Source organism: Colossoma macropomum, unplaced genomic scaffold (genome assembly GCF_904425465.1).
Source record: "Colossoma macropomum unplaced genomic scaffold, Colossoma_macropomum, whole genome shotgun sequence".
NCBI lineage: Eukaryota > Metazoa > Chordata > Actinopteri > Characiformes > Serrasalmidae > Colossoma > Colossoma macropomum.
Genome location: NW_023496024.1, coordinates 51,741 through 72,830, shown reverse-complemented (window position 1 = coordinate 72,830; position 21,090 = coordinate 51,741). Strand labels below are relative to the sequence as shown.

The 21,090-nt window shown below is 42.1% G+C and overlaps 1 protein-coding gene across 2 annotated transcripts; it reads left to right on the top strand.

Annotated features, from left to right (window-relative positions):
• Nucleotides 1-1,322: 1,322 nt before the first annotated feature.
• Nucleotides 1,323-20,051, top strand: LOC118804055 (bifunctional apoptosis regulator-like). 2 transcript variants are annotated; one of them, XM_036564663.1, is made up of 8 exons: nt 1,323-1,462; nt 4,144-4,450; nt 4,983-5,184; nt 5,365-5,534; nt 7,436-7,580; nt 7,911-8,087; nt 18,500-18,696; nt 19,801-20,051. In XM_036564663.1, exons 2-8 carry the CDS (start codon nt 4,164-4,166, stop codon nt 19,991-19,993), a joined length of 1,371 nt encoding a protein of 456 aa, XP_036420556.1. In that variant the 5' UTR covers nt 1,323-1,462; nt 4,144-4,163; the 3' UTR covers nt 19,994-20,051. The 2 variants fall into 2 exon arrangements, with proteins under 2 accessions (XP_036420556.1, XP_036420555.1); XM_036564662.1 differs by having other exon boundaries at nt 18,497-18,696.
• The last annotated feature ends 1,039 nt before the right edge of the window (nt 20,052-21,090 follow it).

Here is a 21,090-nt window from a genome sequence, read left to right as displayed (position 1 = left end):
CTGACATGTTTTCCAAATGAGGGTTTAACTGAAACTAGATGGTTTGAACAAAGACCATATATTGCATTGCCCTCTGTTTATTACTATAATAATATATTAAAATATATAGTTTAATTTATTTGATTTCAGGGGGTCCAAAGATCATAAATGATGACATGGTGATCACATGATATGGGGCCTTTAATATGCCCTGATACGTCATAAACTATTTTATATTGTTTATTTTTCTATTATAACTGACACTCATTATAAACACTGTTATTATTTAACTCTCATATATTAACACTGTTAATATATACATCACAATTTAACATCCTTAGTTTAAAATATTCATTGTTAATGCTCTGTTTATTAACATTATTATTTCCTGAAATTTTGATTATTTATTCATATGTTTATCTCTCAGATTATGAGGAGTTTTCCTAATAAACAGCTTCCTTTAAATGTTTTAATCAGCTGCCGGCAGAGTAACAACTGACACGAGAGGGAACCAATCAGAGATTAGGTCCAAATAGCTGGCACAGCGAACCACCAATCAGGAGCGAGCTTTGGCCCCGCCCACCCTGAGCTTCCCTCAACCTGCCACAGTGCTGCCTTCAACCGTCCTATACGTGCATGTTCAAACAGTTTCTGACCAGGAAAAAACAGCTCAGCTGGAAAATGATCGAGTGGGAATAGATGTTCAAGTGCGAAACTAAAAGAAGATCTTTTATGTTAATAAATCTCGAGGAACGTCTCGTCTTCTCGTCTTTCTGCTCTCTTGATCTCAATATTATAGCATTAAAGCAACATTGTAGACTAACAAACGTCAGTTTAAGCCTGATTTTATACGATTAAAATGTTGAGCATCAGAAAATATAGACTGGTATAGACTGATTAAAGCAGAAAAAGGAAAATATAAACTAAAATTAAAACTATACATTTAAATATATAGAAATAAACACATAACATAAAGAAATATTTGTGTCTAAATACTCACTTTTTTTATTAATTACTGTCATAACGTTATCAATAACAATAAAACTATACTGAAATGCCAATATAGAACATATTAAATAAAACAGTAAAAAACGGTCGCAAACATAGTGAAACGCGTGGACGTTAAATAAAAATAAAAGAGAAAACAGAACTGTAATGGTTCAGGACTGCCCTGGGGCTTTTTTACTGGGTGAGCTATTCCAGAAGGACGCGTAAGGCATTAGTAAATCCAAAATAAATCACCTTTAATCGTGTAAATCAGTGTAAATCAGTGAGGCTGTGGCTTGGTGAAGCGCGGTTTGCTGGTGAACACAGTGAAACAGTAAAGGGCGGCGCGGCTGAAGGCAGCGCTGTGTCCGTAGCTGCTGAGCGGAAGCTAACAGCTTAAAACAGAACCAAAACAGAACCAGAACAGCGGACAAACCCGGCGATGTGACCAGCGCACCTGCTTCAGACCTCCACCCACCACACCTGCACTCTTCAGGTAACAGACCCGGGGGGTTCGGGCCGGGATTTTAACCGGAAGAGCCGAAAAGGGCCAGCTCTGGCCGGGGTTAGCAGCGAGGCTAACGGCTCACCTGTAGATCAGCGGCGGCTACGGAGACAGGTGTGGAGCCCAAACGCAGAACAGAGACGGAGACGGCGGACTAAGTGGACTAAAACCCAGAACCGGACTGAGCTCAGTGTGATATCAGCGCAGCTGCGGGTTAATCTGTGTTAAAGTGCTCACACTAACCGAACCTAGCGGCGCTCCGATTCACACCGTTCATCACTCGGTTCGGTTCGGTACAGCGGCGTGTCGATTCGCTGCGAGCTGTACGATACCTCAGTTTGGATCGCTCCTCAGTTCTGTTTGATCTTTTTCACAGCAGTAGCGGCAGCTTAACTCACATTTAACACTCTTCTGATGTTCTGTGTGTTTACGTTTCCGCTGTGTGTGTTTATGATCGGTTGCTAGGCAACAGACATGACAGCTGATCGTCGACGCTGATCGGGTAGGTTAAGATTTCCTATTCGGAGATTAGATGCTTAAAGATTCCTACATTAAGATCAGATCTGATTCTGTGATATGAATCAGGGTAAAGTCTGATTTTGACCGTCAGATCTGATCTCAGAACTACAGAGAGGACGTTTCTTTAGTACGGCTGCTGCTTCACGTTTCACATAACCAGTACGACTCTTACTGGTTCCAGTGTGATACGTTCGAGTATATCACGTTATGGTACAATGCAGTACGTTACTTTATGATGTAGTACATTATGATATGTTAAATTTTGATCAAATTTATTTGTTATGATACAGTGTGTTACGTTATGATACTGCATCGTAACATGTTGAATCATAACATAACATACTGTATCATAATGTATAGTTTTTATCATAATTTAACATTTAATATTGTATTTTACATTATGGTAAAATGTATACTTTACGATACAGTGGTACATTATGATACAGTATGATACAACACTATGTTACATTATAATACAGTATGATCCGTTTGATACAGTGTGTTATGTTATGATATGATACAGTGTAAACTACGTTACAGTACAGCTAAATTAAATTATTTGTATACATGTATTACGATACAATGTTGAATTATGATAACGATTCGTTACAGTACGGTACGTTACATTATGATGCAGTACATTACGATATATTATGTTAAATTATGGTAAAACCTTTGATACAGTATGTTACGTTATGATACTGAATTGTAACATACTGTATCATAACGTTTAGTTTTTATCATAATTTACCATACTATATCATAACATCTTGTATGTTACATTCTAATAAAATGTATACATTACAGTACAGTATGGTACATTATGATACAGTACGATACGCTATAACACTGTTACGTTGATACAATATGATATAATACAGTATAAACAATACGTTACAATATAGTTAAATTATTGTTAAATTATGATAAAAATTATTAATTACGAAATAGATTATGATGCAGTACGACACATTATGATACAGCATGTTGCGTTATGATACAGTACAATATCTTAGTGCTAATGATGTTATGATAGTGTGTTGTTATAATACAGTATGATGCGTTATGATACAGTGTTACATTATGATACAGTACGATATGTTACAACACAGTATGTTACGTTATGATACTGAATCGTAACATTGTATCATAATATAGTTTTTATCATAATTGAACATACTATATCGTAACATCTTGTTTGGTACATTATGATAAAAACGAAATGTTACAATACAGTATGTTACATTATGGTACAGTACGATACACTATAACACAGTGTTACGTTATGCTACAGTACGCGTTCGATACAGTGTGTTATGTTGTGATACAATATGATGTTTTGATACAGTATAAACAATACGTTACGATAGTTAAATTATTGTTAAATTATAATAAAAATGATTACGAAATATGTAAAATAGGTTATGATGCAGTACGATACATTACAATACAGTATGGTACATTATGATGCAGTACGATATGTTACAACACAGTATGTTACGTTATGATAGAGTATGATGCGTTTGATACAGTGTGTTATGTTGTGATACAATATGTTATGATACAGTATAAACGATACGTTACAATACAGCAAAATTATTATTAAGTTATCATATATTACGATACAGTATGTTGAATTATGATACAGCATGTTACGTAATGTTACAATACCACATGTTATAATACAATACGTTAACAGCGCTAACGATGGTATAATACTGTGTGTTACGTTATGATTCATTATAACGTTAAAGCTGCAGTACTTTACAGTGTATTTGTACGTAATATGTTACCGTACGCTAAGATACAGTATGATATGGTACAGTGTGACGTTACGACACTGTTTCTCAGTACATTACGATACAGTGTGTTACGTCATGATGTAATACGATGTGATAGTGTGTTATGATATAGTACGTTACTGTATAATGTGTGTTAGAGTACAGTGGTGTTAATACGATATGTTACAGTCTGTCATGATACATTATGATACGATACACAGACATACAGTGACACAGTGTGTTCCAGCACATCAGGATACAAAGCGATACGTTACAGTGTCTCCAAACGTGGATCAATAAGTGGTAATTAATGAGGAGTAATTAAGAGATGGATCCCTTTATGGTCTGTAAGAGTCTCTGTCTGCGCTGTAGATGCTGAAAGTGAAGGCCCGATGTCGGACCCTCAGCTCACAGAAGCGGGTGACGTTGATGTTGATGATGTCGACGTCTCTGCGGGCGACTCTCCTGCTGACCGGGACCCCCAGGCCGGCGGTCTCTCAGAGAGGGAGTTCTCCTGCCACTGCTGCTACGACATCCTGATAAACCCCACCACGCTAAACTGCGGACACAGCTTCTGCAGACACTGCCTGGCCCTGTGGTGGGAATCTGCGGGGAAGAACGAGTGTCCGGAGTGCAGGGAGAGATGGGAGGGCTTTCCCAAGGTCAACATCCTGCTCCGGTGAGGAGGAAGGAGAACGGGAGCAGCGCAGTCACAGCGGAACACTCAGTACACTCCACCATTCAGCCTACAGCAGATTAGCCCCGCCCATTCAGACTACAGCAGTTTAGCCCCAGCCATTCAGCCTACAGCAGATTAGCCCCGCCCACTCATCCTACAGCAGATTAGCCCCGCTCACTCAGCCTACAGCAGATTAGCCCCACCCATTCAGCCTACAGCAGTTTAGCCCTGCCCACTCATCCTACAGCTGTTTAGCCCCGCCCACTCAGCCTACAGCAGATTAGCCCCGCCCATTCCCATACAAATTTAGCCCCACTCAGGATTGTTACAGCCCTGTCTATTTAAATTAGCCAGCCAATCAGAGCAGAGCTCATTTACATATCAGTTTTAATGGAGCAGTATCAGAAACAAAAAGGAAGCAAACATCCATTAAACTAGGAGATTAAGAGAAGTTTAAAAATGTTCATGCAGAAATGAATTCAGACCTTTTTTGGATAAAACTCTGAAGTAGCCTGTGTGTATTTGAACACAGGGACGCTGTGGAGAAGCTGTTCCAGGCTGATGTGCAGAGGAGACGGCAGGAGATCCAGAATAACCCCCGAATCGCCCACTCCCTGCTGGCCTTCCAGCGCCACGGCGACGAGCAGGCCAGTCGCGGAGCTCCCCCGGGGGGCCCACGCAGAGGAGCCGGCAGCTTCTTCACCGGAGTGCTGACCGCACTGACCGCCGTCGCTGTGAGTTTGTGTCTGTACACTCACTGTCCACTTCATAGAGCACTTTTTAAATGAAACAGTAGAAGCCATATCGCCCCCTACACTTCCTGTAGTGTATTACAGTCTGTCAGAGTGACTGTGTGGGTCATATGAACATTATAGAGCTCTTATTTTAAGTGAATGCCCTGTTTATGTGTGTAGGTGATGTTGCTGGTGTATCACTGGTCCAGTGGTGAAGCCCATCATGAAGTTCTGGTCAGTAAGCCGGTCAGCAAGTGGACGACTGATGATGTCACACTGTGGATGGAGCACCTGGGGGCGTGGGCCAATCAGTACAGAGAGATTTTCATAGAAGAGAAGGTTAACGGCAGGTCAGAAACAAGACAGGAACACATTTAGTCCCTGTGTGTTTGACTGACACTGCATTATCTAACAATACAGACTGTAATGAGGTTTAATAAAGTTCAGGAAACAGATAATGTCAGCATTAATCTCTGATAGTATGACCTAATATAACCTGGGATTATTTGTACGCTTCATTTTATAACACTGAATTAATATAATCTGAGATTATTTCTGCAGTTCATTTAATAACACAGGAGTAATATAACCTGGGATTATTTCTACAGTTCATTTAATAACACAGGATTAATATAACCTGGGATTATTTCTACAGTTCATTTAATAACACAGGATTAATATAACCTGGGATTATTTCTACAGTTCATTTAATAACACAGGATTAATATAACCTGGGATTATTTCTACAGTTCATTTAATAACACTGGATTAATATAACCTGGGATTATTTCTACATTTTGTTTTATAACACTGGATTAATATAACCTGGGATTATTTCTACAGTTCATTTAATAACACAGGATTAATATAACCTGGGACTATTTCTACATTTTGTTTTATAACACTGGATTAATATAACCTGGGATTATTTCTACAGTTCATTAATAACACAGGATTAATATAACCTGGGATTATTTCTGCAGTTTGTTTTATAACACTGGATTAATATAACCTGGGATTATTTCTACAGTTCATTTAATAACACAGGATTAATATAACCTGGGATTATTTCTACATTTTGTTTTATAACACTGGATTAATATAACCTGGGATTATTTCTACAGTTCATTTAATAACGCAGGATTAATATAACCTGGGATTATTTCTGCAGTTTGTTTTATAACACTGGATTAATATAACCTGGGATTATTTCTACAGTTCATTTAATAACACTGGATTAATAAAACCTGGAATTATTCTGCAGTTTGTTTTATAACACGAGATTAATATAACCTGTGATTATTTCTACGGTTTAATTTTATAGTAAGGGATTAAAGGAACCTGTGTTTGTTTCTACAATTCGTTTTATAACACAGGATTAACATAACCTGAGTTATTTCTGCAGTTTGTTTTGTAACACAAGGATAATATAACCTGGGATTATTTCCACAATGTGTTTCATAGCATGGGATTAATGTAACCTGGGGCTACTTCTACTTCTTTATAGTGTAAGATTAATGTATACTGGGTTTATTTCTATTGTTTGTTTTATATAACGAACAGGTATTAGGGCATTGCACCGTGGGGGTGGGGGGGTGGGGGGGGCTCTTATTTAGGTCTTATTTTTCCCCTCATCTGATAACCTACTGAAGATAGGTGTGCATTTTACACATGTTCATCTTTGAGCACTGGGGATGGTGTGCTGTGGTGTATATCAGCAGGATCTTAACCGTATTAAAGACATTTCAGAAGAAAAATCAAATCAAAGTCTTCTCGTTTACTGTACAACCCACAAAGCTTTAGCCTGGCTAAATCGTCAGTAGCCTGTCTTCTGCGGCCTGTAGGTGGAGCTCTATGTCATGAGGACTGCGGTTCGGTCTCAGTAGATCACGCCAGCCCTGATTATATTCACTGTAACACGCCACCCGCGCTGTTCTGCTGCCTTTATACAGCATTTTAACCGAGTAAAGACCAAAGTGAGGTACGACGCCCTGAGTGTGGTTCAGAGTGTGAGCTTTTAATATTGATCATTTCCTCCACCTGAGAAAATAGTCCCGCCAGCCTCGAGTAAAGCGACCGTTGTCGTTGCTTAGCAACCGGTGGTGAGTGGAACGATACAAAACGTTGTTTCCATCAAATAGTAGAACAAATTCCTGCCAGTCAGATTGTGTGGGCGGAGCTAACCCTGATTCTTTGGTTTTGATCAGTTTCTATACGATCTTAACCAGATGCCGGTCTCTGTGTGTGTCAGGTTACTGACCCTGCTGAGTGATGAGGAGTTATCTAGACCGCCGTACGGCATCGAGAACCCTTCCCACAGACGGGCCGTGCTGGAGGAGCTGCACAAAGTCCGAGAGCTCGGCGTCAAACCGCCACAGAACCTCTGGGAGTACAAGGTGATCTGGCAGAACTTCCTGGAACAATCTCAGATTTGCTTTATACATGCAGGAAGTGATGTCAGCGTGTCCAGTGGACAATGTGCAGAATTTTAGAGATATAGAGGCTTTAAAAAGTGGGCGTGGCCTTAATTTTTGTCCTTAAATTTGTGCTATGCAAATTAAGCTGTAGTTCTCTCTCTGTCTCTCTCTCTGTCTCTCCCTCTCTCTCTCTCTCTCTCTCTCTCTCTGTCTCTGTCTCTCTGTCTCTCTCTCCCTCTCTCTCTCTGTCTCTCTCTCTCTGTCTCTCTCTTTCTCTCTCTCTCTGTCTCTCCCTCTCTCTCTCTGTAGGCGGTGAATGGAGGGAAGTCTCTCTTCCTCCTTTACGCTCTGAAAGACTCTCCTCGTCTGTCCATCCTCTACCTGTACCTGTTCGACTATGAGGACACCTTCCTCCCCTTCATTCACACCTGCTGCCCCACACGCCCGCCACACCCTCACCTGGACGACTCACCCAGCAGGACTCCGGTGGGTTTGGTCCTCTTTTATCAGTCAACCTTTACCAGAAACGGTTATCAATCAGCATTAGAAACAAACAAATCAGAGCTGAAACTCATTCAGGACTTTTAGCTGATCTTGGACTTCAAACTAAAACCCTTTTGTTCTGAGTGACTCTAAACCTTAACTATATTAATTTTATTAAAACCTATGATTAAAAATCCATTTATCTCTACTATAACAATAATATCACCGTCCAAACTGTACCAAATGTTTCAGTAGTGTCTGTTTCGGTAATGACAGTTTCAGTAGTGACTTTCTATACTTTCTGTTTCGGTAGTGACTGTGTCAGTAGTGACTGTGTCAGTAGTGTCTGTTTCAGTAGTGACAGTTTCGGTAGTGTCTGTTTCGGTAGTGTCTGTTTCAGTAGTGACTGTTTCGGTAGTGTCTGTGTCGGTAGTGTTTCTTTCGGTAGTGTCTGTTTCAGTAATGTCTGTTTCAGTAATGTCTGTTTCAGTGGTGTCTGTTTCGGTAGTGTCTGTTTCGGTAGTGTCTGTTTCGGTAGTGACAGTTTCAGTAGTGTCTGTTTCAGTAGTGACTGTTTCGGTAATGACTGTTTCGGTAGTGTCTGTTTCGGTAGTGACTCTTTCGGTAGTGTCTGTTTCGGTAGTGACTGTTTCGGTAGTGTCTGTTTCGGTAGTGTCTGTTTCAGTAGTGTCTGTTTCAGTAGTGTTTCTTTCAGTAGTGTCTGTTTCAGTAGTGTCTGTTTCGGTAGTGACTTTCAGTAATGACTTTCGGTAGTGACTGTTTCGGTAGTGTCTGTTTCAGTAGTGACTTTCAGTAATGACTGTTTCGGTAGTGTCTGTTTCAGTAGTGACTGTTTAAGTAGTGTCTGTTTCAGTAGTGTCTGTCTCGGTAGTGACAGTTTCAGTAGTGACTGTTTCAGTAATGACTGTTTCGGTAGTGTATGTTTCGGTAGTGACTCTTTCGGTAGTGTCTGTTTCGGTAGTGAATCTTTCGGTAGTGACTGTTTCAGTAATGACTGTTTCGGTAGTGTCTGTTTCGGTAGTGTCTGTTTCAGTAGTGACTGTTTCGGTAGTGTCTGTTTCGGTAGTGACAGTTTCAGTAGTGTCTGTTTCAGTAGTGACTGTTTCGGTAATGACTGTTTCGGTAGTGTATGTTTCGGTAGTGACTCTTTCGGTACTGTCTGTTTCGGTAGTGAATCTTTCGGTAGTGACTGTTTCAGTAATGACTGTTTCGGTAGTGTCTGTTTCAGTAGTGACTTTCAGTAATGACTGTTTCGGTAGTGTCTGTTTCAGTAGTGTCTGTTTCGGTAGTGTCTGTTTCGGTAGTGTCTGTTTCAGTAGTGACTGTTTCGGTAGTGTCTGTTTCGGTAGTGACTCTTTCGGTAGTGTCTGTTTCGGTAGTGAATCTTTCGGTAGTGTCTGTTTCGGTAGTGACTGTTTCGGTAGTGTCTGTTTCGGTAGTGTCTGTTTCGGTAGTGTCTGTTTCAGTAGTGACTGTGTCAGTAGTGTCTGTTTCAGTAGTGACAGTTTCGGTAGTGTCTGTTTCAGTAGTGTCTGTTTCGGTAGTGACAGTTTCAGTAGTGACTGTTTCAGTAATGACTGTTTCAGTAGTGTCTGTTTAAGTAGTGTCTGTTTCGGTAGTGTCTGTTTCGGTAGAGACAGTTTCAGTAGTGACTGTTTCGGTAGTGACTGTGTCAGTAGTGACAGTTTCAGTAGTGTCTGTTTCAGTAGTGACAGTTTCGGTAGTGTCTGTTTCGGTAGTGTCTGTTTCGGTAGTGACAGTTTCAGTAGTGACTGTTTCAGTAATGACTGTTTCAGTAGTGTCTGTTTAAGTAGTGTCTGTTTCGGTAGTGTCTGTTTCGGTAGAGACAGTTTCAGTAGTGACTGTTTCAGTAATGACTGTTTCAGTAGTGTCTCTTTCGGTAGTGTCTGTTTCAGTAGTGACTGTTTCGGTAGTGTCTGTGTCAGTATTGACTGTTTCAGTAGTGTCTGTTTCAGTAGTGTCTGTTTCGGGAGTGACAGTTTCAGTAGTGACTGTTTCAGTAATGACTGTTTCAGTAGTGTCTGTTTCGGTAGTGACTCTTTCGGTAGTGACTCTTTCGATAGTGTCTGTTTCGGTAGTGAATCTTTCGGTAGTGTCTGTTTCAGTAGTGACTGTTTCAGTAGTGACTGTTTCAGTAGTGACTGTTTCGATAGTGTCTGTTTCAGTAGTGACTGTTTCAGTAATGACTGTTTCGGTAGTGTCTGTTTCGGTAGTGTCTGTTTCAGTAGTGTTTCTTTCGGTAGTGTCTGTTTCAGTAGTGACTGTTTCAGTGGTGTCTGTTTCAGTAGTGTCTGTTTCGGTAGTGTCTGTTTCGGTAGTGACTGTTGCAGTAGTGTCTATTTCGGTAGTGTCTGTTTCGGTAGTGACGGTTTCAGTAGTGACTTGCAGTAGTGACTGTTTCGGTAGTGTCTGTTTCGGTAGTGTTTCTTTCGGTAGTGTCTGTTTCAGTAGTGACTGTTTCAGTGGTGTCTGTTTCAGTGGTGTCTGTTTCAGTAGTGTCTGTTTCGGTAGTGTCTGTTTCGGTAGTGACTGTTGCAGTAGTGTCTATTTCGGTAGTGTCTGTTTCGGTAGTGACTGTTTCGGTAGTGTCTGTTTCAGTAGTGACTGTTTCAGTAGTGACTGTTTCAGTAGTGTCTGTTTCGGTAGTGACTTTCAGTAATGACTGTTTCGGTAGTGTCTGTTTCGGTAGTGTCTGTTTCGGTAGTGTCTGTTTCGGTAGTGACTGTTTCAGTAGTGACTGTTTCAGTAGTGTCTGTTTCGGTAGTGTCTGTTTCGGTAGTGACTTTCAGTAATGACTGTTTCGGTAGTGTCTGTTTCGGTAGTGTCTGTTTCAGTAGTGACTTTCAGTAATGACTGTTTCAGTAGTGTCTGTTTCAGTAGTGACTGTTTCGGTAGTGTCTGTTTCAGTAGTGTCTGTTTTGGTAGTGACAGTTTCGGTAGTGTCTGTTTCGGTAGTGACTGTTTCAGTAATGACTGTTTCGGTAGTGTCTGTTTCGGTAGTGAATCTTTCGGTAGTGACTGTTTCAGTAATGACTGTTTCAGTAATGTCTGTTTCAGTAGTGACTTTCAGTAATGACTGTTTCGGTAGTGTCTGTTTCGGTAGTGACTGTTTTGGTAGTGTCTGTTTCGGTAGTGACTGTTTCGGTAGTGTCTGTTTCGGTAGTGACTCTTTCGGTAGTGAATCTTTCGGTAGTGTCTGTTTTGGTAGTGACTGTTTCGGTAGTGTCTTTTTCGGTAGTGACTGTTTCAGTAGTGTCTGTTTCAGTAGTGACTGTTTCAGTAGTGTCTGTTTCAGTAGTGTCTGTTTCAGTGGTGTCTGTTTCACTAGTGTTTCTTTCAGTAGTGTCTGTTTCGGTAGTGACTGTTTCAGTAGTGACTGTTTCGGTAGTGTCTTTTTCGGTAGTGACTGTTTCGGTAGTGTCTTTTTCGGTAGTGACTGTTTCAGTAGTGTCTGTTTCAGTAGTGTCTGTTTCACTAGTGTTTCTTTCAGTAGTGTCTGTTTCAGTAGTGACTGTTTCGGTAGTGTCTGTTTCGGTAGTGACAGTTTCAGTAGTGTCTGTTTCAGTAGTGACTGTTTCGGTAATGACTGTTTCGGTAGTGTATGTTTCGGTAGTGACTCTTTCGGTACTGTCTGTTTCGGTAGTGAATCTTTCGGTAGTGACTGTTTCAGTAATGACTGTTTCGGTAGTGTCTGTTTCAGTAGTGACTTTCAGTAATGACTGTTTCGGTAGTGTCTGTTTCGGTAGTGACTGTTTCGGTAGTGTCTGTTTCGGTAGTGTCTGTTTCAGTAGTGTCTGTTTCAGTAGTGACTGTTTCGGTAGTGTCTGTTTCGGTAGTGACTCTTTCGGTAGTGTCTGTTTCGGTAGTGTCTGTTTCGGTAGTGAATCTTTCGGTAGTGTCTGTTTCGGTAGTGTCTGTTTCGGTAGTGACTGTTTCGGTAGTGTCTGTTTCGGTAGTGACTGTTTCGGTAGTGACTGTGTCGGTAGTGACTGTGTCAGTAGTGTCTGTTTCAGTAGTGACTGTTTCGGTAGTGTCTGTTTCGGTAGTGTCTGTTTCGGTAGTGACAGTTTCAGTAGTGACTGTTTCAGTAATGACTGTTTCGGTAGTGTCTGTTTCGGTAGTGTCTGTTTCAGTAGTGACTGTTTCGGTAGTGTCTGTGTCGGTAGTGTCTGTTTCAGTATTGACTGTTTCAGTAGTGTCTGTTTCAGTAATGTCTGTTTCGGGAGTGACAGTTTCAGTAGTGACTGTTTCAGTAGTGTCTGTTTCGGTAGTGACTCTTTCGGTAGTGACTCTTTCGATAGTGTCTGTTTCGGTAGTGAATCTTTCGGTAGTGTCTGTTTCAGTAGTGTCTGTTTCAGTAGTGTCTGTTTCAGTAGTGACTGTTTCGGTAGTGTCTGTTTCAGTAGTGACTGTTTCAGTAATGACTGTTTCGGTAGTGTCTGTTTCGGTAGTGTCTGTTTCAGTAGTGTCTGTTTCAGTAGTGACTGTTTCGGTAGTGTCTGTTTCGGTAGTGACTCTTTCGGTAGTGTCTCTTTCGGTAGTGAATCTTTCGGTAGTGTCTGTTTCGGTAGTGACTGTTTCGGTAGTGTCTGTTTCGGTAGTGTCTGTTTCGGTAGTGACTGTTTCGGTAGTGACTGTGTCGGTAGTGACTGTGTCAGTAGTGTCTGTTTCAGTAGTGACTGTTTCGGTAGTGTCTGTTTCGGTAGTGTCTGTTTCGGTAGTGACAGTTTCAGTAGTGACTGTTTCAGTAATGACTGTTTCGGTAGTGTCTGTTTCGGTAGTGACTGTGTCAGTAGTGACTGTGTCAGTAGTGTCTGTTTCGGTAGTGACTGTTTCGGTAGTGTCTGTTTCGGTAGTGTCTGTTTCGGTAGTGACAGTTTCAGTAGTGACTGTTTCAGTAATGACTGTTTCGGTAGTGTCTGTTTCGGTAGTGTCTGTTTCAGTAGTGACTGTTTCGGTAGTGTCTGTGTCGGTAGTGTCTGTTTCAGTATTGACTGTTTCAGTAGTGTCTGTTTCAGTAGTGTCTGTTTCGGGAGTGACAGTTTCAGTAGTGACTGTTTCAGTAGTGTCTGTTTCGGTAGTGACTCTTTCGGTAGTGACTCTTTCGATAGTGTCTGTTTCGGTAGTGAATCTTTCGGTAGTGTCTGTTTCAGTAGTGTCTGTTTCAGTAGTGTCTGTTTCAGTAGTGACTGTTTCGGTAGTGTCTGTTTCAGTAGTTACTGTTTCAGTAATGACTGTTTCGGTAGTGTCTGTTTCGGTAGTGTCTGTTTCAGTAGTGTTTCTTTCGGTAGTGTCTGTTTCAGTAGTGACTGTTTCAGTGGTGTCTGTTTCAGTAGTGTCTGTTTCGGTAGTGACTGTTGCAGTAGTGTCTATTTCAGTAGTGTCTGTTTCGGTAGTGACTGTTTCGGTAGTGTCTGTTTCAGTAGTGACTGTTTCAGTAGTGTCTGTTTCAGTAGTGTCTGTTTCGGTAGTGTCTTTCAGTAATGACTGTTTCGGTAGTGACTGTTGCAGTAGTGTCTGTTTCGGTAGTGTCTGTTTCAGTAGTGACTTTCAGTAATGACTGTTTCGGTAGTGTCTGTTTCGGTAGAGACAGTTTCAGTAGTGACTGTTTCGGTAGTGACTGTGTCAGTAGTGACAGTTTCAGTAGTGTCTGTTTCAGTAGTGACAGTTTCGGTAGTGTCTGTTTCGGTAGTGTCTGTTTCGGTAGTGACAGTTTCAGTAGTGACTGTTTCAGTAATGACTGTTTCAGTAGTGTCTGTTTAAGTAGTGTCTGTTTCGGTAGTGTCTGTTTCGGTAGAGACACTTTCAGTAGTGACTGTTTCAGTAATGACTGTTTCAGTAGTGTCTCTTTCGGTAGTGTCTGTTTCAGTAGTGACTGTTTCGGTAGTGTCTGTGTCAGTATTGACTGTTTCAGTAGTGTCTGTTTCAGTAGTGTCTGTTTCGGGAGTGACAGTTTCACTAGTGACTGTTTCAGTAATGACTGTTTCAGTAGTGTCTGTTTCGGTAGTGACTCTTTCGGTAGTGACTCTTTCGATAGTGTCTGTTTCGGTAGTGAATCTTTCGGTAGTGTCTGTTTCAGTAGTGTCTGTTTCAGTAGTGACTGTTTCAGTAGTGACTGTTTCAGTAGTGACTGTTTCGATAGTGTCTGTTTCAGTAGTGACTGTTTCGGTAATGACTGTTTCGGTAGTGTCTGTTTCGGTAGTGTCTGTTTCAGTAGTGTTTCTTTCGGTAGTGTCTGTTTCAGTAGTGACTGTTTCAGTGGTGTCTGTTTCAGTAGTGTCTGTTTCGGTAGTGTCTGTTTCGGTAGTGACTGTTGCAGTAGTGTCTATTTCGGTAGTGTCTGTTTCGGTAGTGACGGTTTCAGTAGTGACTTGCAGTAGTGACTGTTTCGGTAGTGTCTGTTTCGGTAGTGTCTGTTTCGGTAGTGTCTGTTTCAGTAGTGTTTCTTTCGGTAGTGTCTGTTTCAGTAGTGACTGTTTCAGTGGTGTCTGTTTCAGTGGTGTCTGTTTCGGTAGTGTCTGTTTCGGTAGTGTCTGTTTCGGTAGTGACTGTTGCAGTAGTGTCTATTTCGGTAGTGTCTGTTTCGGTAGTGACTGTTTCGGTAGTGTCTGTTTCAGTAGTGACTGTTTCAGTAGTGACTGTTTCAGTAGTGTCTGTTTCAGTAGTGTCTGTTTCGGTAGTGACTTTCAGTAATGACTGTTTCGGTAGTGTCTGTTTCGGTAGTGTCTGTTTCGGTAGTGACTGTTTCAGTAGTGACTGTTTCAGTAGTGTCTGTTTCGGTAGTGTCTGTTTCGGTAGTGACTTTCAGTAATGACTGTTTCGGTAGTGTCTGTTTCGGTAGTGTCTGTTTCAGTAGTGACTTTCAGTAATGACTGTTTCAGTAGTGACTGTTTCGGTAGTGTCTGTTTCAGTAGTGTCTGTTTTGGTAGTGACAGTTTCGGTAGTGTCTGTTTCAGTAGTGACTGTTTCAGTAATGACTGTTTCGGTAGTGTCTGTTTCGGTAGTGAATCTTTCGGTAGTGACTGTTTCAGTAATGACTGTTTCAGTAATGTCTGTTTCAGTAGTGACTTTCAGTAATGACTGTTTCGGTAGTGTCTGTTTCGGTAGTGACTGTTTTGGTAGTGTCTGTTTCGGTAGTGACTGTTTCGGTAGTGTCTGTTTCGGTAGTGACTCTTTCGGTAGTGAATCTTTCGGTAGTGTCTGTTTTGGTAGTGACTGTTTCGGTAGTGTCTTTTTCGGTAGTGACTGTTTCAGTAGTGTCTGTTTCAGTAGTGACTGTTTCAGTAGTGTCTGTTTCAGTAGTGTCTGTTTCAGTGGTGTCTGTTTCAGTAGTGTTTCTTTCAGTAGTGTCTGTTTCAGTAGTGACTGTTTCAGTAGTGACTGTTTCGGTAGTGTCTTTTTCGGTAGTGACTGTTTCGGTAGTGACTGTTTCGGTAGTGTCTTTTTCGGTAGTGACTGTTTCAGTAGTGTCTGTTTCAGTAGTGTCTGTTTCACTAGTGTTTCTTTCAGTAGTGTCTGTTTCAGTAGTGACTGTTTCGGTAGTGTCTGTTTCGGTAGTGACAGTTTCAGTAGTGTCTGTTTCAGTAGTGACTGTTTCGGTAATGACTGTTTCGGTAGTGTATGTTTCGGTAGTGACTCTTTCGGTACTGTCTGTTTCGGTAGTGAATCTTTCGGTAGTGACTGTTTCAGTAATGACTGTTTCGGTAGTGTCTGTTTCAGTAGTGACTTTCAGTAATGACTGTTTCGGTAGTGTCTGTTTCGGTAGTGTCTGTTTCGGTAGTGTCTGTTTCAGTAGTGTCTGTTTCAGTAGTGACTGTTTCGGTAGTGTCTGTTTCGGTAGTGACTCTTTCGGTAGTGTCTGTTTCGGTAGTGAATCTTTCGGTAGTGTCTGTTTCGGTAGTGACTGTTTCGGTAGTGTCTGTTTCGGTAGTGACTGTTTCGGTAGTGTCTGTTTCGGTAGTGACTGTTTCGGTAGTGACTGTGTCAGTAGTGACTGTTACGGTAGTGTCTGTTTCAGTAGTGACTGTTTCGGTAGTGTCTGTTTCGGTAGTGACAGTTTCAGTAGTGACTGTTTCAGTAATGACTGTTTCGGTAGTGTCTGTTTCGGTAGTGTCTGTTTCAGTAGTGACTGTTTCGGTAGTGTCTGTGTCGGTAGTGTCTGTTTCAGTATTGACTGTTTCAGTAGTGTCTGTTTCAGTAGTGTCTGTTTCGGGAGTGACAGTTTCAGTAGTGACTGTTTCAGTAGTGTCTGTTTCGGTAGTGACTCTTTCGGTAGTGACTCTTTCGATAGTGTCTGTTTCGGTAGTGAATCTTTCGGTAGTGTCTGTTTCAGTAGTGACTGTTTCAGTAATGACTGTTTCGGTAGTGTCTGTTTCGGTAGTGTCTGTTTCGGTAGTGTCTGTTTCAGTAGTGTTTCTTTCGGTAGTGTCTGTTTCAGTAGTGACTGTTTCAGTGGTGTCTGTTTCAGTAGTGTCTGTTTCGGTAGTGTCTGTTTCGGTAGTGACTGTTGCAGTAGTGTCTATTTCGGTAGTGTCTGTTTCGGTAGTGACTGTTTCGGTAGTGTTTGTTTCAGTAGTGACTGTTTCAGTAGTGTCTGTTTCAGTAGTGTCTGTTTCGGTAGTGTCTTTCAGTAATGACTGTTTCGGTAGTGACTGTTGCAGTAGTGTCTGTTTCGGTAGTGTCTGTTTCAGTAGTGACTTTCAGTAATGACTGTTTCGGTAGTGTCTGTTTCAGTAGTGTCTGTTTCAGTAGTGACTGTTTCGGTAGTGTCTGTTTCGGTAGTGTCTGTTTTGGTAGTGACAGTTTCAGTAGTGTCTGTTTCAGTAGTGACTGTTTCAGTAATGACTGTTTCGGTAGTGTCTGTTTCGGTAGTGAATCTTTCGGTAGTGACTGTTTCAGTAATGACTGTTTCGGTAGTGTCTGTTTCAGTAGTGACTTTCAGTAATGACTGTTTCGGTAGTGTCTGTTTCAGTAGTGACTGTTTTGGTAGTGTCTGTTTCGGTAGTGACTGTTTCGGTAGTGTCTGTTTCGGTAGTGACTCTTTCGGTAGTGAATCTTTCGGTAGTGTCTGTTTTGGTAGTGACTGTTTCGGTAGTGTCTTTTTCGGTAGTGACTGTTTCAGTAGTGTCTGTTTCAGTAGTGACTGTTTCAGTAGTGTCTGTTTCAGTAGTGACTGTTTCAGTAGTGACTGTTTCGGTAGTGTCTGTTTCAGTAGTGTCTGTTTCAGTAGTGGCTGTTTCAGTGGTGACTGTTTCAGTATTGACTGTTTCAGTAGTGGCTGTTTCAGTGGTGACTGTTTCAGTAGTGTCTGTTTCAGTAGTGACTGTTTCAGTGATAATTTTAGCTCATTCTGAGCTCAGAAACTCAGCAGTTCATGACCAGCAAACACAGCTCTGAACAGCTGTTCACACAGAAAATCATCATATTTTACATTAAAACACTAAAAAGTGCTGAACTGCAGAAAATATGACGATTCTTAATGTTCCACACTGATTTTCAGACTTTGGGACTCATTTACTTCAAAATTATGGGATCTAAGGCCACATTCAGTTTACCAGCCTGAAGTGACACACATTTTTTGCCCTAATGTGACTCAGATCTGATGTTTTCAGGGCTGTGTGGACTCTGATCTTTTCAAATCCGACCTGAGCCACTTTCATATGTGGTTCTAGATCGGATACATGTCCGATTCGTGGTCATGTGACCTTAATGTGACGCTCAGATCGGAATTCATGTGCTTTTTTTCCACTGCGCCATCATTCAGCGTTACCATGGCAACAGCGCCGAACAGAAGTTAAAGCCTGTAAACGGTGGAAAAGCAGCTCATCTCACCTTTTTCTCCTTCGTCTCGCTCTAATAATGAAGCTGAGAGCTGATCAGAGTTAATGATCTTCTCAGCGAAGCTCGTTCTGCTCGTTAGTTTGTGCTGATGATGAACGTGATTCATTCACGTGACGTTACTGAGTAGGATGAGCTCATGAGGGTCATTTCAGGACGCCGGTTCATCACATTAATGACAGATTTGAGTCACTTACTAAACGAGTGTGAACCGTCATGTCAGAGAGATCGGATTTGAGCAAAAAATCGGATTTGAGCAACGAGGCATGTAATGTGAACGTGGCCTAACTGCTCACCATGTGGCCATAAAAGACAGGGACGCAGCCTCGCTTCCTTTCTCGCTGTGTGTGGTGAGACTGGTGATAGTAATGTGTTTATTTTTCACTAACTCAGTCCGAGTGCATCGTAGACCGGACACTAGATATTATGTCTTTCCCAGTAAAGAAGAAAATGCATTATGTTATTCTGTATGATTGAACCGTCTCGTAAGTGTTTATCTATTTATTTATCAGTTGGTATTAATAACTCTCCAGCAGGTGGAGCCCACGTGGCGTCAGTGGGTGGAGTTCCTGGTGAAGTTCTCTCTGCTGCCCTATCAGCTGCTGGCGGAGTTCGCGTGGGATTGGCTGAGCGTTCACTACTGGACGTCCCGCTTCGTTATCGTTAACGCCATGCTGCTGTCCGTGCTGGAGGGCTGCAGCTTCTGGAGGGTCTGGAGCCGAGGGGAGATCAGGTGACCACACCTACTCACTCGTGTTCGCATGTAAAGCAAGATTGAACCTCCAACAAAGCAAAATATTCCAGTTTTTGAAGGTGCAGGAGTCAGAATTGAGGTTATTTGAGCCTCTAGTGGTTAAACAAGTGAACTACAACAACATTGGAGCATTTTTTTGTTACCCTTTGGCTCCGCCTCCCTTTCCCACCCATCAGCACAAAGCACGTGGTAGAATGGACTGTGGAGTTGTTTTAAAGTTCCCCTTTAAATGCTGTGTTATTACAGTGTGTGACACTAGCTGTGTTTTGTATTGTTTATTTTGTGGGCGGAGTCAGTAGAATAAAACAAAAGCACAGCATAATGTGTCTTTAAAGGGGAATTCCACCTATTTTTCAAAATTCCTGTATAATTAAATGATTAAAATGTAAACAGAGTGGTTCAGAGTGGTTTGGTGTGAAACGCTCTGTTCTAGATAAACTTACCGAGTCAGAACTGTTCACAGTGGTGGTGATAGGAACCAGACGTCCACCTCTAAAAGCTCCCTCACAGAAAGTTCCTACAGTAAATGGTTATGAATTCACTGCCTGATGACTGAGACACTGTTTTATGATAGTTTAGAGAACTTAAACTCCATTCATGGTGGAGGGATACATGCAGGGTGCTGTGAGGCAAAATAGTCCCCAAAGAAAACTTATTATTTCAGATTTTCCACTATTTTCCATCATCAACATTCCATATAGACTCAGAAGACTCGTGTAGGTTCACTGGTGGTTCTGGATAGTAAATAAAATGTCTATATTTGTGTTGTAGTCATGGCGACCCCTGGTTCCTGTCACCACCACTGTAAAGACATCTGAACCATTTCACACCAAACCACTCTGAATCACACTGTTTACAGCTCACACATTGAAAATGTGAAAAATTGGTGGAGTTCCCCTTTAAATGGAGCGTGGAATGGCTGAAGCGTTTGTTTATATCAGTGTGCATGTGAAATTAGTACTGTCACTTATTATTGTTGGTGTTATGGATGATATTGATGGTAATTTAACAGTAATGCATGTGTTCCCATCTCTGTGTTTAGAGGAACGTCCAATAACGTAACTCTCCCTCTGCGTGTTTTAGGACGCTCCCTAAGCGGATGTTTGGTCACCTGTGGAAGATGCTGACCCACAGTTTGGCCTTCATGCTCTTCTGGCCGCTCGTCCCTCAGTTCGTGTGTAACTGCCTGTTCTACTGGGCTCTGTACTTCAACCCCATCATTAACATAGACATGGTGGTACAGCAGCTGATGCACACACACACACACCACGCGTAACACACACACACACACACACACACACACCACGCGTAACACACACACACACACACACACACACACACCACGCGTAACACACACACACACACACACACCACACACACACCACGCGTAACACACACACACACACACACACACACACACACACCACGCGTAACACACACACACACACACACACACACCACGCGTAACACACACACACACACACACACACACACACACACACCACGCGTAACACACACACACACACACACACACCACGCGTAACACACACACACACACACACCACGCGTAACACACACACACCCACGCGTAACACACACACACACACACACACACCACCACGTGTAACACACACACACACACACCACGCGTAACACACACACACCATGTGTAACACACACACACACACACACACACACACCACGCGTAACACACACACACACACACACACCAACACACACACACACACACACACCACGCAACACACACCACGCGTAACACACACACACACACACACACACACCACGCGTAACACACACACACACACACACCACGCATAACACACACACACACACACACACACACACACCACGCGTAACACACACACACCACGCGTAACACACACAGACACACACACACACACACCACGCGTAACACACACACACCACGCGTAACACACACAGACACACACACCACGCGTAACACACACACACACACACACACCACACACACACACACACACACACACACACACACACACACACACACCACGCGTAACACACACACACCACGCGTAACACACACACACCACGTGTAACACACACACACCACGCGTAACACACACACACACACCACGCGTAACACACACACACCACGTGTAACACACACACCACGCGTAACACACACACACACACACACACCACGCGTAACACACACACACACACACACACACCACGCGTAACACACACACACCATGTGTAACACACACACACACACACACACCACGCGTAACACACACACACCATGTGTAACACACACACACACACACACCACGCGTAACACACACACACACACACCACCACGCGTAACACACA